This window comes from Phyllopteryx taeniolatus, chromosome 6 (assembly GCF_024500385.1).
Source record: "Phyllopteryx taeniolatus isolate TA_2022b chromosome 6, UOR_Ptae_1.2, whole genome shotgun sequence".
Taxonomy (NCBI): Eukaryota; Metazoa; Chordata; class Actinopteri; order Syngnathiformes; family Syngnathidae; genus Phyllopteryx; species Phyllopteryx taeniolatus.
This window is the reverse complement of record NC_084507.1, coordinates 22,249,742-22,270,020: the sequence shown is the minus strand read 5'-3', so window position 1 is coordinate 22,270,020 and position 20,279 is coordinate 22,249,742. Positions and strand designations below refer to the sequence as shown.

General features: G+C 37.9%; 1 protein-coding gene and 1 long non-coding RNA gene across 5 annotated transcripts; one reads left to right on the top strand and one right to left on the bottom strand.

The window, feature by feature from the left end:
- Nucleotides 1-6,528: 6,528 nt before the first annotated feature.
- Nucleotides 6,529-19,621, bottom strand: nagpa (N-acetylglucosamine-1-phosphodiester alpha-N-acetylglucosaminidase). Of its 4 annotated transcripts, XM_061776988.1 has the most exons (14): nt 19,413-19,617; nt 16,752-16,972; nt 15,826-16,093; nt 14,013-14,152; nt 13,817-13,925; nt 12,464-12,592; nt 12,283-12,392; nt 12,149-12,196; nt 11,847-11,972; nt 10,503-10,631; nt 10,096-10,224; nt 8,705-8,833; nt 8,351-8,408; nt 6,529-7,338 (listed from the first exon to the last, which is right to left on the bottom strand). In XM_061776988.1, the coding sequence occupies exons 1-14, from the start codon at nt 19,499-19,501 to the stop codon at nt 7,125-7,127; spliced, it is 1,899 nt and encodes a 632-aa protein (XP_061632972.1). In that variant the 5' UTR covers nt 19,502-19,617; the 3' UTR covers nt 6,529-7,124. The 4 variants fall into 4 exon arrangements, with proteins under 4 accessions (XP_061632972.1, XP_061632974.1, XP_061632973.1 ...); XM_061776990.1 differs by lacking the exon at nt 10,503-10,631 and having other exon boundaries at nt 19,413-19,619; XM_061776989.1 differs by lacking the exon at nt 12,464-12,592.
- On the top strand, nt 10,560-11,332 carry LOC133479690 (uncharacterized). Its single transcript, XR_009789041.1, has 3 exons — nt 10,560-10,696; nt 10,858-11,049; nt 11,194-11,332. It is a non-coding gene; the product is annotated as an uncharacterized LOC133479690 (long non-coding RNA).
- Nucleotides 19,622-20,279: the final 658 nt, after the last annotated feature.

The window sequence follows — 20,279 nt, the reverse complement described above, 5'->3', positions numbered from 1 at the left end:
AATTGAGCAAACCAATGTATTTTTTTCAAGTTAAAGTGACTTTTTTTCTGAGATAGTTTTTTTCTTAAATTTAAAAAATAATAGTATGACAATAAAGTTGTATTTCTTTTAGAAAAAAACTTTCCAGAATAGTCATAATCTCACAAAATTTAAATTGTATATTATTGATAAAAAAGTTGGAATATTACCAGAATGAGGGCAAAACCATTTAAAATTGTCAAACAGGTGTTAAAAAACAGAAGTTAACCACTCTTCGTCAGGACATTTTATGCAATTTATTGTGCTATATTGCTAATAATTTTCCTCATATTGCAAATTTTATAACATCAGAAGAACTAAACTTTAAAAATGTACATTGTACAAAGTGAACCACTCTTAATCCTTTAAAGACAGATATTTTATGTGATATTAGAGGCGAATCTTCAGAAAATTTGGTCAGATTCTTAATTGTAAAACCTTAGGGGTACTCAACTTTAGCGGTTAATTATTGTACCTGATTGGTGGCTTTCAGTCACATGACCCGGTGTCCTCGTTTTGTGTGTGTCTTGACTCAAATCAACAATAAATTGAGCCACTGAGAACTCGGAAAGTGATTTAAAGTTTCATGGCTGCGATAAAATGTTAGTGATCTACATGGCAGTGATTACTTCTTCTGGATACTTGTTTTTTCTAAACAGAAATTGTTCTTTTCCTCAAATATGATTTTGCCAAATTGAATGGTTTTGATGAGCCATAATGCCACTTTTATCCACAATTAGGTACATCATCATCATCGTCGTCTGTTACATAGATTGGATCGCGCTCACTATATCAACTAGGTTGTGTGAAAGAAAAGAAGCCAACTGGGATGAGAAAAAAAAAGTTTAGTGCAATAGTGGCTTAAGTCCAAACATCCATCAATGATACTTAACATTCTATTTGCCCTGCGATTGGCTGGCGACCGGTTCAGGGTGTACCCCGCCTCTCGCCCGAAGATAGCTGGGATAGGCTCCAGCAGCCCGCGACCGTAGTGAGGATAAGCGGTGAAGAAAATAGATGGATGGATGGATGGATGGATAGATGGAGTTAGCCCAATCTAGTTGACTCGCTGTCCTGGATTTCCGTATGTCTTGACTCGAATCAGCCAGACCAAAACAAAACCATAAATCAGGATTGGAAAAACACACATGCGAGATAAGACCTGTTTGCCTGACCTGCCGTTTTTCCATTTGCGTGCATGTCACACCTGGACAACAAATGACATCACCACACTGATAAGAACGTCCTTGATGGCCTCTGCGTTACATCGGCTGCAGCGCTACTAGAACCTTCCAAAACTTTGCACTAAGTGCATTTCTTCACTCCCTAATCCAATTATTTACACTTTCGAGTCCTGTAATTGTAATTTGTTGCACAAAATTAAATAATTGTTAATTGGATTTATTGTGGCACGGTGGACGACTGGTTAGAGCGTCAGCCTCACAGTTCTGAGGAACCGGGTTCAATCCCCGGCCTCGCATGTGTGGAGTTTGCATGTTCTCCCCGTGCCTGTGTGGGTTTTCTCCGGTTCCACTCCGGTTTCCTCCCACATCCCAAAAACATGCATTAATTGGAGACTCTAAAATTGCCCGTAGGTGTGAATGTGAGTGCAAATGGTTGTTTGTTTGTATGTGCCCTGCGATTGGTTGGCAACCAGTTCAGGGTGTACCCCGCCTCCTGCCCGATGACAGCTGGGATAGGCTCCAGCACTCCCGCGACCCTAGTGAGGAGAAGCGGCTCAGAAAATGGATGGATGGATGGATGATTAAATAGTATTAATTTCATTAGTGTCATATACAAATTTTACATTTATTACTGTCTAATTTATTCATTTATTTGCTATTATGTATATAAATGTAACGAAGGAGTGTCTTCGTAAGAAGCATTTCAAGGTCCTGGAGTGGCCTAGTCAGTCTCCAGATCTCAACCCCATAGAAAATCTTTGGAGGGAGTTGAAAGTCTGTGTTGCCAAGCAACAGCCCCAAAACATCACTGCTCTAGAGGACAACTTGCACAATTGGTGGTTGACTAAATACTTTTTTGCCCCACTGTACAGTGGATATAAAAAGTTTACACACCCCTGTTCAAATTCTTCAAGTTACCTTTTTGTGATAGAAAGAGACGAAGATAAGTCATTTCAAACGTTTTTCTACCATTAATGTGACCTACAACCTGTACAAGTTTTCCAGAGGGAAAGTAAAATAACTGAGATAGCGTGTTTGCAAAAGTGCCTCTGATAAACTTCAAATAAAGTTCAGTTGTTCTACTAGGCTTTTCCTGACATTTTAAAACATTTATTTATTTTTGCTTTGTAGCAGAACCCTGAATGTTTTTGTGCTAACACTGACTGCTATTTGGAACTATTCATAATTCCCGCCGCCATGGTGGGAATTATTTTCAAAATGATTTATCTTGAGCTCATTTTTTTGGTATCACAAAATCATGGCATTTTAACAGGGGTGTGTAGACTTTTTAAATCCACTGGAGACAATTGGACACAGGAAGTATGCATCCCTCTTCTTCTTCTTCTCAAGTGAATCATTTATGAAGCGTACAAGATGTTCAGGAATACTTGTGGACAAAGTGTCCACTCTGTTGGGATTAGTGTGTCAGTGTTCCAGGAAAACAATAATAAAGAGCCTCCTCCATATGTGGAGATTGTGGGTGGGATTGTCTTTACATAATCGTGTTTTCGGGGGTGTTACACAACTTTATTGCGTGTAGGCCCACGCACAGATCAACGACCGGCTGTTTTTGTCCGGACTCTGTTGGGAAATGGGACCAGATGTACAGTGTAGAATAAGGAGAAGCAACCGTAAAATGGTGGCATTGTGCATTGTGTGATATTATTGTTGTGTTAGCAAGGATCTCACATGTTGAGTTAATCTTTTTCTGGCGTGTGTGATCATTCTCTGTAGTAGTAACACAGCACAAGAATCTAATCTAATGTAAAAATAGAGGCACCAAAGCATCTGGAAATAGTTACATTAGAAGCATTTCTGTTGGTTTGAAGCACACATTTTGTTCATTATTTTTCTCTTATTTTTGTGTTTTCTATTTCTTCTTATTAATGGGGTTTGAGTATTAAAACATATTTTTATTTAGTTTTATTCAGATTCATAAAAATCCTATATTTTATATTTGTGGATCGTTTTATTTTTGAATGTTCAAAAAGCTTGATTTCTGAATTGTCAGTATTTGTCTTTTTATTAATTATTCTAAGTATTAGTATATATACATATTTTATATGGTTTACATATGCAGACAATACAAATATATGGGATAATTTATATTCATTTATGTATTTCAGATTTTTATTTTCATTAGGATTTTATACCCTTTTTAATTTTATTATTGCACTTTATTTTATTTTTGTGGAATTTCTTATTCATGTTTCATTCGGATCTAATAAATATATTATTATTATTAGATTTTGTATTTCTGATATTTCTATCTTTCCCATTTTTACTCTTATGATTTTATATTTTTGCATTTATTTCCAAATGTTGCATTTTGTTTAGAACATTGTTTCCATGTAAAAATAATATATACACAAAATGTTGAGTTTATTCTTTTTATTGTATTACTTTTATGACTGATTTTGTTTGCATTTTTATTTTTGATTATTTTATCTGCATTAATAAATGTTCTTTTTAAATCATTTTTGACTACGTTTTTGTACTGATGAAGTTTTGATTGAATAACAAATCTACTTCCATGATGAAAATAAATAAATAAATAAATAAATATCGCTTCAGCGTCTCTCCGTCTTGTGACCGCTACCGTGGTGACCACGTGGGTGACGGAAGGGCCACAGGGTCACGACCTTACCGCTGAGGGGAAGGTGGTAATAAAGGCAAAAAAAAAAATGAAAACAAATTCTCAAAGGGGAGCATGCCAATTGTTGATGATTTTATTTGTTTGTATTTTCTCCAACCTTTGTTGCATTTTTAAATGTCTTAGTGTTTTACTTAGTATTTTTATGTAAAGACATTTTTGCACTGTTAAAAATAAGCTCTTATTTTATTTAGTGCATTTTATTGCCGTGGTGACCACGGATGTGACGGGAGGGTGCAAAGGGTCACAACCTTCCCGCACTACAGGATGTCAACACGCCGAGTGGAATGTGGGCGGAGTCTACGAGTCACAGTGACCTCCGATCTGACCCTGTCACGCTGTCGCTTTTTGCTTTGACTTTCTTCTTCATCTAATCACACAATTCCGTCTAATTGTCATGACATATTTATTTGCAGTTTCATACTTAGGGTGGAGTGTTGGGCCACAAATGTGTGAACACACCCAGGTGAGCACACACACACAAACACACACACTTCCTCTGAGGTGTTGCATCAGAATGATTGACTTCATATCGGTGGCAAAGTCCTCCAAGTTCAAGTGTGCTTGCTTTAACATGACAATAACAACAGCAACTCAATTATCATCTGGAAATGTTCCTTTTTTTAAATTTAGCACTTCAATTGAAATGAAAGCACATTTCATTTGAAAAAAAAAAAAACACTTTTTATTTGTATTTTTTGGGGCATTTAAAAAAAAATCTTGTATTGTTTTTGTTTTCTTTGGATTTTCCATATTTGTATTCATATGTTATTTAGATTTTACAATCTTTCTAAATATATTTTTCAACATCACCATCATACCTGTTACTGTTATTTGTTGCATTAGTTCAGCAGTTTTTTTTCCCTAAAATTAGTTTCAATTAAATTCATTTTGTATAAATTTTTTATACATCATTAACTAGATGGTCGCGTGATCCAATTATATTAATAAAAATTTAGAATGAATGAAAAGGTTATTTATAATACAAATATATTTAAAATCATTTATTAATAAATTAATACGTGGAAAATAAACTGCAAATTGTACACGTACATTTTACACATTTCAATTTATCAAAATACTCACTGTACTTAAAATAATTCTAAAGAAATAAAATAAAAGAAATGAGAATACTTTTCTAATTTAACACCGTGCATTTTTCAATTTTGTATTTTAATTGTATTTATTTGTTCATATTTTTTAGTTCAACACTTGCATTTTCAATTATCTGTTTTTTAATTTATTTGTATTATTATTTTTTTTAGTCAGCTTACACCTCTTCCCAACAAAGAAAAAAATGGAAACAAGAAACAATGAAAAAAGGGTGAAGGAGGATAAAGCATAAACCATGAAAACAAAAACTGAAAAAAAGGGGAAAGGGAACAAAAATCTTGTATTAAAAAAAAAAAAAAACAAGTGCAAAAATCACAAAAACAGAGATGTCAATCCTTATCATCACCTCTCAGGAACATTCTGGATATTTTCTCAGAAACATTTTGATTTTGTCAGGAGCACTTGTGTCTCAGCCAAAACACACCAACGCTACCATAATAACTCAGAACAACACTAATATGTTCTTTATTCGTTATTTTCTTTCTTTGAACAGTTTCGAGTGACAAACTATTGACAGCTTTTTAAAATGTTTTACTTCAATTTTGATTTATTCAATCCGATGTCTTGGCACTAGATTGTTAAATATACATTAATGGAGTGACAGTTTTATTAACGGAATGACCCATTACAAGAAATATCAGGTTGTATGGTTCATTAGCAAAGCTAAATTAGGGGGATTGGTAAAATAAGATATAATGTAATTCTAAGAACATTTATTGTGCAGATTTCAAAAGTCCAAATCAAAACTCAGCACCCACAAGGCATAAGGCTATAAAATATGTATTCATGTACATGGCGGTTGTGATGATGTGGGTTTAACGTGTGTGTATGTATATGTGTTTAAATACATATGTACGCGTTTACACGTGATCATGTGGGTGCTTATTAAGGTGAATACACGTACTTATGTATATGTCCAGTAATGTAACTGCATTATGGATGTATTATTCGTATTGGAGCATGTGTAAATAAATGGACGATATATTATACAAATACTACTCAGAAACTGACAAAACTGCAATAAATAAAAAACATAACATTACTGGTATTATAAATATTTTATTCACCATTTAATATTAGAGGCCCTCCTCTGGCCTGACATATGTGATACCTTATCAATTCATTTTCAGTTTTTGGACTGTCCCGTTTGTGGCTGTGCATTCTATTTTTTTTTTGTGGACATACACACTTATTAATTTGCTGTTCATAGTTAGTTTCTCTCCTCTGTAATGAAAGCAGTTCCAGTGAGACTTTGGTGAAAATTGTCGGACGGGCTTTAAGATATTTTTTTGTGATGATATCATCAACAAACATTACAGCAATTTGTTAGTCAAGTCCAAATCTCACGTCAGCCAATCAATATTTTCATTTTCGACTTCCCCGTATCAGTAAAGTAAACAATAAAGAGAAAACAAAAACAAAAGGGAAGGAATAAACAAAAGGCTGCAGCGCTGCCCTCAGCTTAATTATCGCGAAGCTTTGGCTCCCTCAAGCGCCTTGAGGCAGCTATTACATCCTGACCCCCTCCCCCCACAAGCCATCACAAATTGACAACAGCCAGAAAAATAAATATTTTTATTTCTTCATTTGTTTAACATTCTTATATAAATATTGCAATATTTCCATAAATTCTGCATGAATAATTTTACATTCTCTCAAAAATAAGTTTGCACATTTGTACTGTCATTTCAGCTGGCAGATAGCAGCAAGTATTCCTGAGAACTACCTCAAGCAAAAAAAAATAAAAAAAAAATAAAAAAAATATTACATTCACATTGAGTTTTCATTTTAAAAAATATATAGTTATCCAAATAGTGGTGTCCCAGGAATGAAATGATGTGAAATGAAAACAACCAAGTCAATCTTTAGTCTCCTGACTATTGCAGAAGCGAGCGCTCCTGCACTTGGTGATGCAATGCTTCCAGTGACAATGCAATTAAGTTATCCTGTGTCGAGGGGACTATGGTTAAATTAGTCGGTGGTGATCTCATGCACCAGACCGCAACATTAATTGACAAGTGAATTTTGAGACTTGTTGAGTAAATGTGCAATGGACCTTTTCATGGGTAATAGAGAAAAAAGCTACAGACCTTAGACCACTGACTTTTCCAGTGTTTGAAATGCACAGGAACATCTTAGTGGTTTTTCTTCGTGGATTATATTAATTCCAGGGAGTTGGAGAAATCCCGATCCCATTTCCCAGGCCCCCCGCCGTTGGCGTCCCCTCCGTCGAAGGTGCTCAGCGGCAGGTAGGTGAAGTTGGCACGCATGCGAGTCGCCAGCGGATATCCGCACAGCTGCACAACCAGAGCCAGTAGGCTGAGTAGCAGCAGAATGCTCAGGATGATGGTGATTGTCAGCCATGTTGCTCTGTGGATGGAATAAGATAACATTTTAGGGCAAAACGTAATGAGAATAAAGTCGTACTTTTTCTCAGTAAAAAGCCCTTTATGTTTCAGGAAAAAGTGGAAACGTTACAAGAAAATAGTACATTTTTCCAAGATAAAACGTCGTAATACGAGTTGTGACTGTTGTACTGTTATTATGTCAATGTTTTTAATAAAAAGCTGTACATTTTCAAGCAAAAATGTCAAAAGTAAAAGGAGTAAAAAAAAAAGGAACAAACTATTTTAAAATTGAAAATGAACAAAAAGGAAAATGAGGGGAAAAATGGAAAAAAGACAAATGAAAAGGAGAAAATGAATTAAAAACATTACAAAAGGGGAATAATGAACAGGAGAAAATGAATGAAGAACAAAAAAACATTAAAAGGGGAAAGAATATCAAATGGGGAAAAAAGACTAACAAATTGGGAATTAGACAGGAATCAGAAAAAGAAATTGGAACAAGCCAAAGAAGGAACATAAAAAGAAAAGGAAAAATGAGGAAATTTGTTTAAAAAAAAACAAGAAAAGAGGTGAGAGGGCAAAAAGAAGAGGAAAAAAAATTGAAAAACAAGAAAAATAATATAAAGAAAGTCAAGAATGAAAACATGCATAAAGGCCAAAAAAATTTCAAAATAACAAAAAAAAAAACACCAGACAATTAGTAAAGGGAAAATGAGATATCAAAGGAAACACAAAAATGAAAAACGATAAAAATGAATACAAAGAAAAATAAGCAAATGGGGATAAAGAAAAATAAACAAAAGGGAATAAAGTACAAGGGGGGAAAATTTGATTCTGGAAGGGATGAAAAAAGAAGAATAGGAAACAATTTAGAAAAAGGTGGAATGGTATGAAAATACCTTTTTTGTTACCATGACAAGTCAAAATAAGTCGTATTGTTGCACAAAAAAATAAATAAATCAAATTACAAAGTTGTAATACTATGAGAATAAAGTCACATTTTTACAACAAATAAGATATATTTCTATACTTACTCTGTCAGATGATAAGCTTTCTGCTCCTGCTCTTTGGCCTGTGAGCGTTCGTCTGTGACTGAAGAAGACAAAAGACTGTGGAGCAATGATGATGACGACCGAATACATAACTCTGACACATAAAGGACGAGCGGTATCTATAGACAACGCGCTGCTGAGCTAATGTTGGGTGTTGGTGGGGGTCGAAGAGCTTTTTTTTGCCAATAATTTGACTACACACAACTGAAACGCCATCATTTTTTGCAACGTTGGCAAACTTTACATTCTTGTTCAATCCATCACTTGTATTTTGTTTCAAGGTAATAATAATAAGCCATATATTCTAATCATAGAAATATGGGTCGTAACAAACACCTTCTTCACAGGTTTTTCCGGTGAACCCCGGAGAGCAGCTGCAGCTTCCTGAGACGTGATGGCACGAGGCGGCGTTCACGCAGGGACACTTCTGATTGCAGCCATCGCCATAGAAACCTGGCCGGCACTCTGAGATCAGAAACACGATATACAATTTTGTACATGAATCCTCTTTTTTGTGATGTCTATATCAAATTGTGTCAGCTCCTCCTCTTAGCTCTGCTCACTAGCATGTTCAAGTCTGTCAATTGCATCATGTAATGTAAAACCGTAACCAGCTAAACCAAAACCACAAGAGTTGGCGCTTTCTTTCTTCAATGTTGACAAAGTTCTTGTACCTTCTTCACAGGTTTTTCCAATGAACCCCAGAGTGCATCTGCAGCCTCCATGAACGTGACGGCACGAGCCGCCGTTCATGCAGGAGCACACCTGATTGCAGCCATCCTAATAGAAACCCGGCACACACTCTGACATCAGAAATACAATATGCAGTTATATACATTAATCCTCTTTTTAGGGAATGCTATATACAATTGTCAACTACATTATGTGATGCAAAACCCAAGCAGGTAAACTAAACAATATGACGACGTTGGACTGGAGTTCGGTCTGTCTGTGGTTCTGAGGAAGATCACCACCTCACACATCATCGACATCTGTCAAAGGGAAGACGACCACCTACATACGTCATCCATCTGTGGGGTGGGGTAAATGCGGAGATGAATGATAAGGCCCATCGGTGCCTTGAAGGTTCTATGGCAGCAAGGCAATCCAGTGTCAGCTTGTGAAGTCGGATTTCCGATGACACGAGAGTTGTGTTGGTAGTTGTGATGCACTGTGGCTCATGCATTGCTGTTCCTTTCCTGATGGACCCTTGCCATATTGGGCACTCCTGGGCCAGGGTCTCCTATGAGTTGTGGTCAAATGCCAAAGTCCTTCAGAAAAGATTTCAAGGTGTCCTTGAAACGCCTCTTCTGGCCACTGTGGGAGTTTGCACCGGCCAGCAGTTCAACATACAGGACACACTTGGTAACTCAGCTGACATCCTTGTGACATGCCCCTCCTAGCGGAGTTGAGCCTGACGAAACATGGTGAAGACACTGGGCATGCTGGTCTGCTCAAGTATCTGTGTCAAGGACTTGATCCTGCCATTTTACTCTGCGAAATTGGCAGAGAAATTTGAGAAGGAAGCGGTTGAGTTTTTTTGGGTGCCTCTGGTATGCAGTCCAGGTCGCACATACATCTTGTGGGGACGATGGCGCTGTAAAAACTCAGCTATGTAAAGAGGCTGAGCCCTTCATGTTCCCACAATGATGATCCCCGCCGACTAAAGACAGAGCTGGCCTGGGCACTTCTGGTATACAAGTAATCTTGGAACAAATAACAAATACCTTCTTCGCAGGTTTTTCCAGTGAAGCCCGGAGAGCACATGCAGCCTCCGTGGATGTGATGGCACGAGCCACCGTTCATGCAGGAGCACGTTTGATTGCAGCCGTCGCCGTAGAAACCAGGCAGGCACTCTGAGAGCGGAAACAAAATATAGTTTTACACATCAATCCTCTTTTAAGGGATGTCTACATAAGCTTGTGTCAGCTCCTCCTTAGCTCCTCTTGCTAGCACAATGAGTACACGTTTATTGCATCATGTGATAAAAAACAAGATGCAGCGAGACTAAAAAATAAGATGACATTTATCTGGAAATTGGTCTGTTTGTGGCTCTGAGGAAGGTGACCACGTCACACTTAATGATATCTGTCTAATTTAGTTTCATCATGGACATATGGGTCATAACAAATACCTTCTTCACAGGTTTTTCCAGTGTAACCCGGAGTGCAGCTACAGTTATTGTGGATGTGATGGCACAAGCCACCGTTCATGCAGGAGCACGTCTGATTGCATCCGTTGCCATAGTAACCAGGCAGACATTCTGAGACCAAGAACACAACATACAATTTTACACATGAATCATCTTTTAAGGGACGTCTACATGCAGTAAGCTTGTGGCAGCTCCTTCTCTTAGCTCCTCTCGTTAACATGATGAACACACATCTATGTCAGTCCACTGCATCACGCAATTTAAAACCCAAACCAGTTAAACTAAAAATACCACAGTTGGCTCTTGCAATGTTAGCAAAGGTTTTGTACCTTCACAGGTTTTTCCAATGAACCCAGGTGTGCTGGTGCAGCCTCCGTGGACGTGACGGTAAAAATGTCAAAGTCACGTTATAATACAGTAAATGCAAAAAGGTCAAACAAACCTGAACTGCTTCCACATCACCTCTTGGTCACAAACGTCAACTACCACAATGAAACCTGTCATCTCACCTTATAAACAGACAATTAAGGTAAGACACAAAGAGCCAATACGGTGGTATCACTGCGAAGTAATACAAAAGCATAAACTCTTACCTTTGAAAAGCTTGTCAATTCTAGTATTCTGAAACTGGTTTTTAAATGTCTGAATAATTCTGTGCTATCATTGTTTTCAGCGCTGCTCACCAGATGTCAAAATTCTGACACACCAACCACTCAAGGCTCTGTCAGGGGGCACTGTATCCTCCTAATGTTCAAGACCTAATTTGAACAGTCCAGTTTGTCCTTTAAAGGGGTCAGTCTCCGGAAGTCGCGCCCCAGCAAGTTGAGGCAGGTGACTGATCCTATTTTTTTTTGTCAGGGACCTAAAAAAGATGGCTTAAGTCTGGGCAGCGCTCCTCACATGAACATATATTTGCTTAACATTGCAAGTACTTGCTACAACATTGATTATAAATATGGATTAATTGACTTGTCTGTATGTATAATACTGCATTTTATCTACTTTGTAATATATGTTTTTTGTTTTTTTTTGAAGCCTCGTGTGGACAGGTGTTGAGAATTAGCACTCGTGCTAAAACACTTGAAGCGCCGCATCTAGTTTGTCCAAAGTTCTTGTGATGTCCCTTATCAACAACACAAAACATGAATCCTCTTTTGAGAGATGTCTACATTAGCTTGTGTCAGCTCCCTTTCTTAGCTTCTCTCGCTCGCACGATTAATAATTAATACGTTTAAGTCTGTCAACCGAATCTTGATGACAAAAACAAACCAGCTAAACTACAAACACAACTCTTGGCTTTCTGCAATGATGGCAAATGGCTTGTACCTTCACAGGATTTTCCAGTGAACCCCAGAGTGCAGCTGCAGCCTCCGTGGACGTGATGGCATGAGTCGCTGTTCATGCAGGAGCACGTCTGATTGCAACCTTCGCCATAGAAACCCGGCAGGCACTCTGAGACCGGGAACACAATATATAGTTTGTTGTATATAAGCTTGTGTCTTGGTATGAAGCAAGAGGTGAGCTCCTCTTATTAGCACAAGGAATACATGTTTAAGTTCATTTGGTGCACTTTTGCGCATTAGCTACAGGTTTTGCGCACTATGGAGTCCGAGTTTGTTTATGAATACCTTGACTACAGTTCTTGTCTCTCCATCCGGCATCACAGAAACAACCACCTGTAACATAACAGACAAATGAAACACCTAAGGTAGAAAATGGGCTTACAGCTGGCTGGTGTTGGTTTGGGGGAGTGGACACTAACTGGCGGCACAGACTCCGTGGGCGCCGCAGTCCGACGGATGGCAAGGCTGCGGATGGACGCACAGGATGGTGGAGACTGCCCGAGCGCAGTGCCACCTTTTGTCTGCTTTGCTGTGGTGAGATTTAGAGGGCAAGAAAATAGAGGCGACAGAGGTACTTATTATTTATGAGGCGCAAGCTACCATTCGTCAGAAGGGTAGTTGGCCAAGGAGCCACTGGACACAAATGTGGAAGACCCGCCACCGTCCAGATTGATGGCGTTGATGACTCCATTTTTCTTCAGGAAGATGGCCATCTCAAATAGGCTCATTCTGTTAAGATATGCAAAATCTTGAGCGAAGCGTTCAGCAGAGGTAGGGGACTCGAATTACATGACTTGACTTGAAATCAACTTAAGCAAGATTCGACTTAACTTTAATTTTGTATTCATGAGACTTGACTAGATTTGAACTACAACCCCAATTCAAATTAAGTTGGGACGTTTTTTTTTAAACATAAATAAAAAAAGAATACAATGATTTGCAAATCATGTTCAACCTATATTTAATTGTATACACTACAAAGACAAGATATTTAATGTTCAAACAGATAAACTTTATTGTTTTTAGCAAATAATCATTAACTTGGAATTTTATGGCAGCAACATGTTCCAAAAAAGCTGGGACAGGGTCTTTTTTACCACTGTGTTATATCACCTTTTCTTTTAACAACATTCAATAAACATTTGGGAACTGAGGACACTAATTGTTGAAGCTTTGTAGGTGGAGTTCTTTACCATTGAATTAATGTACAGCTTCAGCTGTTCAAAAGTCCGGGGTCTCCGTTGTGGTATTTTACGCATCATAATGCGCCACACATTTTCAATGGGAGACAGGTCTGGACTGTAGGCAGGCCTTTCTAGTACCCGCACTCTTTTACTACGAAGCCACGCTGTTGTAACACGTGCAGAATGTGGTTTGGCATTGTCTTGCTGAAATAAGCAGGGGTGTACATGAAAAAGCCGTTGCTTGGATGGCAGCATATGTTTCTCCAAAACCTTTCAGCATTAATGGTGCCTTCACAGATGTGTAAGTTACCTATGCCATTGGCACTAACACAGCCCCATACCATCACAGATGCTGGCTTTTGAACTTTGCGTCCATAGCAGTCCGGATGGTTCTTTTCCTCTTTGGCCCGGAGGACACAACGTCCACAATTTCCAAAAACAATTTGAAATGTGGACTCGTCGGACCACAGATCACTTTTCCACTTTGCATCAGCCCATCTTAGATGAGCTCGGGCCCAGAGAAGCCGGCGGCGTTTCCAGACTCCCCAAGCAAGCCCAACAAAAAAACTTTCTAATGTGTGTAAAGAAAATAGCACTCTATAATATCACTCTGTAATATCACATCAGACACAAAAAAAATACAATAAAAATTATAATCATTATTATTTAATGGCACATTTTTCACCTAAATCTTGACCCCTTAGCATTTTACTTGAGTGATTGTAGAGTTTTTATAGACCAAGTAAAAAGCCCTTTTGGTTCTTCTTACCCCCTTTCTCCCGTCTGTCCGTCCACCTGGAGCAAGATCACCCGCCCGTTGGCATCGTGACCCAACGCCGTCCTGGCCGACATGACCTCAGCGAAATGGTGGAATGACCCTGCGAAAGCACACAGCACACCTCAGGTTACGACATACTGTGTGTAACCACAAGGAAGGGCCAGAGGACCCAAGAGAACATTCATACCGGTCTCCTGCATCTTGTCGCACTCTGCTGTCATACTGGACTTGATGTACACCTCGCCATTTCTTAGCAGCCACACCACTCCGCTGACCAACTGAACAAAGGGGTTGGACTGGTCCAAAACTTCCTCCTGAGACAGATACCTGTGAAAACAGAATGCTCACTTTACTAAAAATAAGCTAAACTGACACCCCCCCCCAAAAATGAGATAAACACAGTACATTAGGTATATAAACACTAACATTCTGTAAATATGCTCTATTAGAGGTCCAGACATTTAATATATATACATTCGGTGGATAAACACTCAATGAATTAATGAATGAGTTTATTTCAGACAAAATTTAAAATTAGATGAACAAAAATATTTTAAAAAAACACGTAACAGTGTTTGAAAAGGAGTAGGAAGAAGTAAAAACGTTTAGACAGTATCCCTACTCCTATGTTCCATTTTTTTCTATTGTTTTTAAACCATTCCATTGTTGACAATTATTTACAACACACATAAACAAATGTTTACTGAGTTTTGCTCCATAATAGAATTACCGTAATTTCTTGTGTATACTGCGCATTTTCCCCCCAAAGAAATTGTCAAAAGTCAATAGTGCGCATTATACATAGGTATAGGGGAAAATGGGAAAAAAACTGTCACATTTTACAAATGTATGCTGCCATACACTTTCATTCCAATGTCACCGCCACCTAGAGGTTATGATAAAGGTGTACACTTTAATTCTAATATGCCGCCACCTAGAGGTTATGAAAAAGGTATAGCCTACACTTTCATTCCAATATGACAGCGGTATGTACGTATGACTGCATATACTGTATGTACAGTTGCGCTCATAAGTTTACATACCCTGGCAGAATTTGTGGTTTTTTTTTAAATATGACTGAACAACAACTATCATTCATTTATTTATGGTTATGTTTTGTTTAATGATAATGCTTTTCTGAAATGCTTGACAGTTTAATTTGAATCCCAATCCCCCCAAAAAAAGTAAATGTGTTTCCCCTAGGCCTTCATGTTTTCTTTAAAGAATTATACCCATCTTACAAATTTTTGTTTGGGTAATCATACATATGAGCACAACTGTGTGTCTCATTTACTAAATAAAAGGCTGTAAATTTTAAAATAAGAGCAAGTAAACAAAACAAGTATTGCATGTTCAAATAAAGTGCTTAACTTCAGAATAATTCTATGAAAAAATACTTTGTTTTGATCATATGGGTAGAATCAAAATCATGCATTGTAAAAATGCTTTATACATAGGTAGAAGGGTTTTCCAGAATTTTGAGGTCAACTTTGGGGGTGCGTACGGATTAGAGACAGTGGCAGTGAAGAGACCACAGGAAGCAGAGCTGGAGGTGGCGGAAATGAAGATGTTGAGGTTCGCTCTTGGAGTGTCCAGGTTGGATAAAATTAGAAATGAGCTCATCAGAGTGACAGCCAAGGACACGTCCAGAGGAGAAATAGTGAGTATATTGGTAAAAGGATGATGAGGATGGAGCTGCTCGGCGAGAAAGCTAGAGGAAGACCAAAGAGAAGGTTGATGGATGTCGTGAGGGAAGACATGAGGGCAGTTGGTGTTCGAGAGGAGGATACAGGACATAGGCTTACATGGAAAAGGATGACGCGACCACTAAAGGGACAAGCCGAAAGGAAAAGAAAGAAAGAAAGACTAACAGCTTCATAAAAATCATGCAAGTTGGACAATTTACGTGTTGCCCTTCAAACTCTGTGCATACAAGTGCATAAATTATCTTAATTTTAATTTTAACTGGCTTGTGGTGTTTCAATGCAAACGCTTCTTACCCGAATACCAGGGTTCCATCTCTCCTGATGCCAAACTGGGCATTCTGCATGCCACCACTGTCCTGCACCATTCTGCCGTCGCTCACCACGTTGCCCAGACACTGGCCAGTATGGGTGTTGAAGAAGCCAGCGTTCTGGGCATACAGACAGCCGGCAGCCTGGGATGTCTCCTCCACTGTGGCCAAGCGGTAACTACCGCAGCCTCCTGGGCGGCCGGGCTCCAGCACTGACAGGGTCCTCAGCGGGTCGTGGACCACCGTGAAGTGACCTGGAGCCAATCAGGGGGAATGAACACCAGACAAGAAAACAAACCGAAACGTGTCTTCTCGCCATATTTTGGCATCTATAGGCAATTATAAACCCCCTTCAGGAAGGGCGTCAATTATTTGCAGATTTTGCTATTCACAGCAGGGCTCGGTCTCTATCCCCCTTGAATAGCGTTAGGAATAGATTTAGGGCTGCAATGAGCGAGTACTCAGGTATTTCAAGTACTTTGAGTAAAAAAAAAAAAAAAAAAAAAAGATTTTTTTCAGCCTCTGGGAAATGTTTATTTTATTGTGAAGCTCAAGGGGCACACAGGCGTTAATGTGGCACAACACGCTTACGTCAGTTTGTAAGAGGCGGAAGTGGACCTATTTGGTTGCTGGAGCGGGAAGATGGCGATGACAAATAGAGAAGAAAAAAACGAAAGAAAAAAAGACAGAAAATGTCACTTTATGTAGCTTTAATTGGAGCCCACATCGTTAAAGCTTATCGGCATCCTAGTAAGGAGGACTGGCTAAGTGTAGCTAAAGGTTTAGCCACATAAACACACGTGATGTTGTGGCTAACTACACACAAGTGTTGCTCAGGGATTTTTAGACTGTTTAGCCACATTGGCTTAGAGGTTTCATGACCCACTGCCAACCCTGTGAGCGATTACTTACCTGTCACGACACGTCCGGGCAACTTGTATATGGCCAGCCTGACCTCAGCCACCGGCAGACTGCTTTGATTGCTAGCGGGAAAGCTCTCGTGCGTGTGATTGCCGTGCACGTGGGGCTGACAGTCCCGAACGTGGCGGTGCGAGTGGCGAGGGCCGTGGCCATCCGTGTAGGGCAGCAGGACGTCCATGTAGGGCAGTGGGACTTCGTCCATCGCCGACACTCTTGACGGGGAACGTCAAGTATTTGACAGAAATGAGGAAAGAAAGGTTTTGAGTTCTTCCATACAATATGTTTTTCATACATTTCCATTATTTTTCTCAATATTAAATATATTTATTTTTTCAAAGATGTGTAAAAGTATAAGTACACAGGTATTAGGAGTATAGAACATTGAATAATAAATATCCTGTGACTATGGTACATTAGAGCCTTATATTAATTGCATACAGATCATGATATAAACATGGTGCATTACACTAGGCTAGTATACATAAAATATGATGTATATGTGCTACATTGGAGGTATAGTCATTAAATATGTTGTAAATATCGTACATTTGAGGTGTCTAGTCATTAAATATGATGCAAATATGGTAATTATTTTTTTTTTTGCACAACCAACATTGTCCCAGATTATCGCACTACTCGTCACTTTAAACCGCATACACTCCTTGAAGTCTCGGCGCCCTTTGCACAATGGTCATTGCACCGGACTATTGCAATATTAGTCATTCGAACTGCTCTAAGTGCTAGAGGACTCTGCATCTTTTTGCACAATTGTTTTTTGTCAATGTCTTTATGTCTCCAAAGTGTTCTGTAAATTGACTGTCTGTTGTACTAGAGCGGCTCCAACTACCGGAGACAAATAAATTCCTTGTGTGTTTTGGACATACTTGGCAAATAAAGATGATTCTGATTCTGATTCTGACATTAGATTTGGATGTAGAGAAAATTAAATATGGTACATAAAATATAATGTAAACATGGTACAATAGCGTTATCGTCATTAATCATGGTGTAAATATGCAACATTTGATTTAAATATGTAAATATGCCTAACTAATTTTCATTGTTCCTGTGAGACTGACATTAAAGCGCTATTCTATTCTAACCTTGGTTTACGCAGGCCTCGGTTTGCGAACAATTCAGTTTTTAACAATTGTTAAATATTGTTAAATAAATATTACCTCTGGTTACATATTATTTTCAGTCTATGAAGAGACTCACAACTCACGCTATTTGTAGCTGTAAGAACACGCCCTGCAGAAATATGATTGGCTGCTGCATCCCGTCAGGAAAGAAAGGTATATATGAATTCAGAATCAGAATCATCTTTATTTGCCGCCGCTCTAGTACGACAACAGACAGTCAATTGACAGAGAACGCTTTTGAGACATAAAGACATTGACAAAAAAACACATTGGCATTTATACTGCCCCCAAGTGGCCAAGGCGCGCACACAAGAATAAGCAGCACAATGTGCATTGAATTGAGAAAGCGTGACAAAAACTCTTCAATTCTTTTTAATTCTATTTTTGTCATTACTGTGTGGTTTTATAACGTCTAATATTATAGCATGCTACTTTTCTCATTAAAAAAACACATTGCAATGTTTGTTGTTGTTGCTCTTTTATGTGCAACAGATTAATTTTTATCTTGTTTTATTTCCACACACAATTAGTGGTGAGAGATGTTTGAATATATCGTTTTCAACCACGTGATCAGTATTTGTTTGTCTGCCATGTTGGCAGTTGAGATAAAGCACCAAAACAAAACAGTACCTGTGCGTGACGTCACTCTTTTTGACTTTTTGACTTTGTCATCACGGGATCCAAACTTTCTCTATACTCTTGTCAACTTTTAGCACAACTAGGGAGATTGCGAAATTTATAAAATAGCTTATATTAACTGATTAGGGTACCAGTACAGCAAAAAAAAAAAAAAAAAAAAAAACACACAAATAAACACGAATCGGTCTACTATTTCCGTTTCAAACAGAGTTTATCCAACATGGCGGAAAACAAATACCAATCATGTGACCGAAAAAAAACCTCTCGAGGCATTGAATATAGAACACTAAATATGATTTACATATGTTCCATTAGCGGTACAAGTACTAAATATTAAGTAAATATGGTAAATTTGGGCTGCATTCATTAAACATGATGTAAATCTTGTACATTAGAGGTTATTAGTTATTAAATATTATATATGGTATATTCGAGCTATAAAGTATAGTCAGTAAATATGATGTAAATATGCTACATTAGAGGCGTATAACACTAAATATGATATAATTGGGATACATTAAGGATACATACATTAAATAGAATATACATATGGTAAAAAATGATGTAAACATGGTAAAAAGTATTGAATATATCCAAACTACAAAAAAATATCTACGATGGAGCTAAAAATGTCGACCACGTTAAGTTGTGAAATTTGGAAGGAGGTGACCTACTGTCGAGAAAAAAAACTGAGGAAAAAAAAAGACTACTAGAGGACAGAATATCTAAACGTTGAATATAATTGTTGGTATTTTGGGCATGGACAAAAAATAAATAAATTTAAAAAAATAAACTTAAAAAAAAAAGTTTTTCCAGCCTGGGCAGCTAACTAACTAGCATCCCAGTCAAACCATTAGCTAGGCGGACTCACCCGGCAGCGGGAGTCCGGCTCGTCCACAGCCGACCACAGAGACACAAAATCAGCCACGAGAGCCCCACGTCTATCCTTGTGGTTGCCATGAAAGGAGCTCCTCTCCTCGACTATAATGTCAGGCCACTTTTCGCCCTCTTGTCACGCTGCATCGCTACTTTCTTTTTTGTCTCACACAGACGCATACAAACAAAGTAAACTCCCCAAAGTTTCCGGTCGTGCTTTACAAAATAAAAGTCACATTGTTACAAAATAAACGCACAGGCCCTGACTGTATCGTAATGCAAAAATTATAATCATAAAAATAATGCTATAATTAGTTGTAAGAATTCAGAGACATGGTACAATATGATATAAAAGTGACACATTAGAAGTGTTTACGTTAAATATGATGTAATGGTACATTAAAGGTACACAGAACATTAAATATGATATAAATATAATACATTAGAAGTGTATAGACTTTAAATATTATGTAAATGTGTTAAATTTGTGGTATGTATGCATTAAATATGATGCCACGTTAGAGGTATATGTTACCTATGACATAAACGTGGTACAATAGAGGTGCATACATTAAGTATGTCATACACATGGTACATTACAGGAGTATAGCTATTATGTAAATGTGGTATACATTGTTATTTTTCTTTCAGCTTGTTCCATTATGGGTTTCCGAAGCACGTTATCCTTTTCCAATACGATGCAAAAAAATATAATCCATTTTACAGGATTAAATTACTAATATAATGTACTGTAATTTCATATAAAATAATACCAGTGAGGATATGCAGTGTAGAAGATGAATGGATGGATATGATAATATCATATCATATCATATCATATACAGGTTTCAATAAATTGGAA

What these genes read in the sequence shown, in the direction of transcription:
- nagpa (XM_061776988.1), bottom strand. Translation starts at nt 19,501, where the DNA reads ATGGCAACCACAAGGATAGACGTGGGGCTCTCGTGGCTGATTTTGTGT. An exon ending in AACTACCCTTCTGACGAATG is followed by an intron (nt 12,393 to 12,463) that starts GTAGCTTGCGCC and finishes ATCTCACCACAG; the next exon opens with CAAAGCAGACAAAAGGTGGC. An exon ending in CACTGGAAAATCCTGTGAAG is followed by an intron (nt 10,632 to 11,846) that starts GTACAAGCCATT and finishes TCTTGGTCTCAG; the next exon opens with AATGTCTGCCTGGTTACTAT.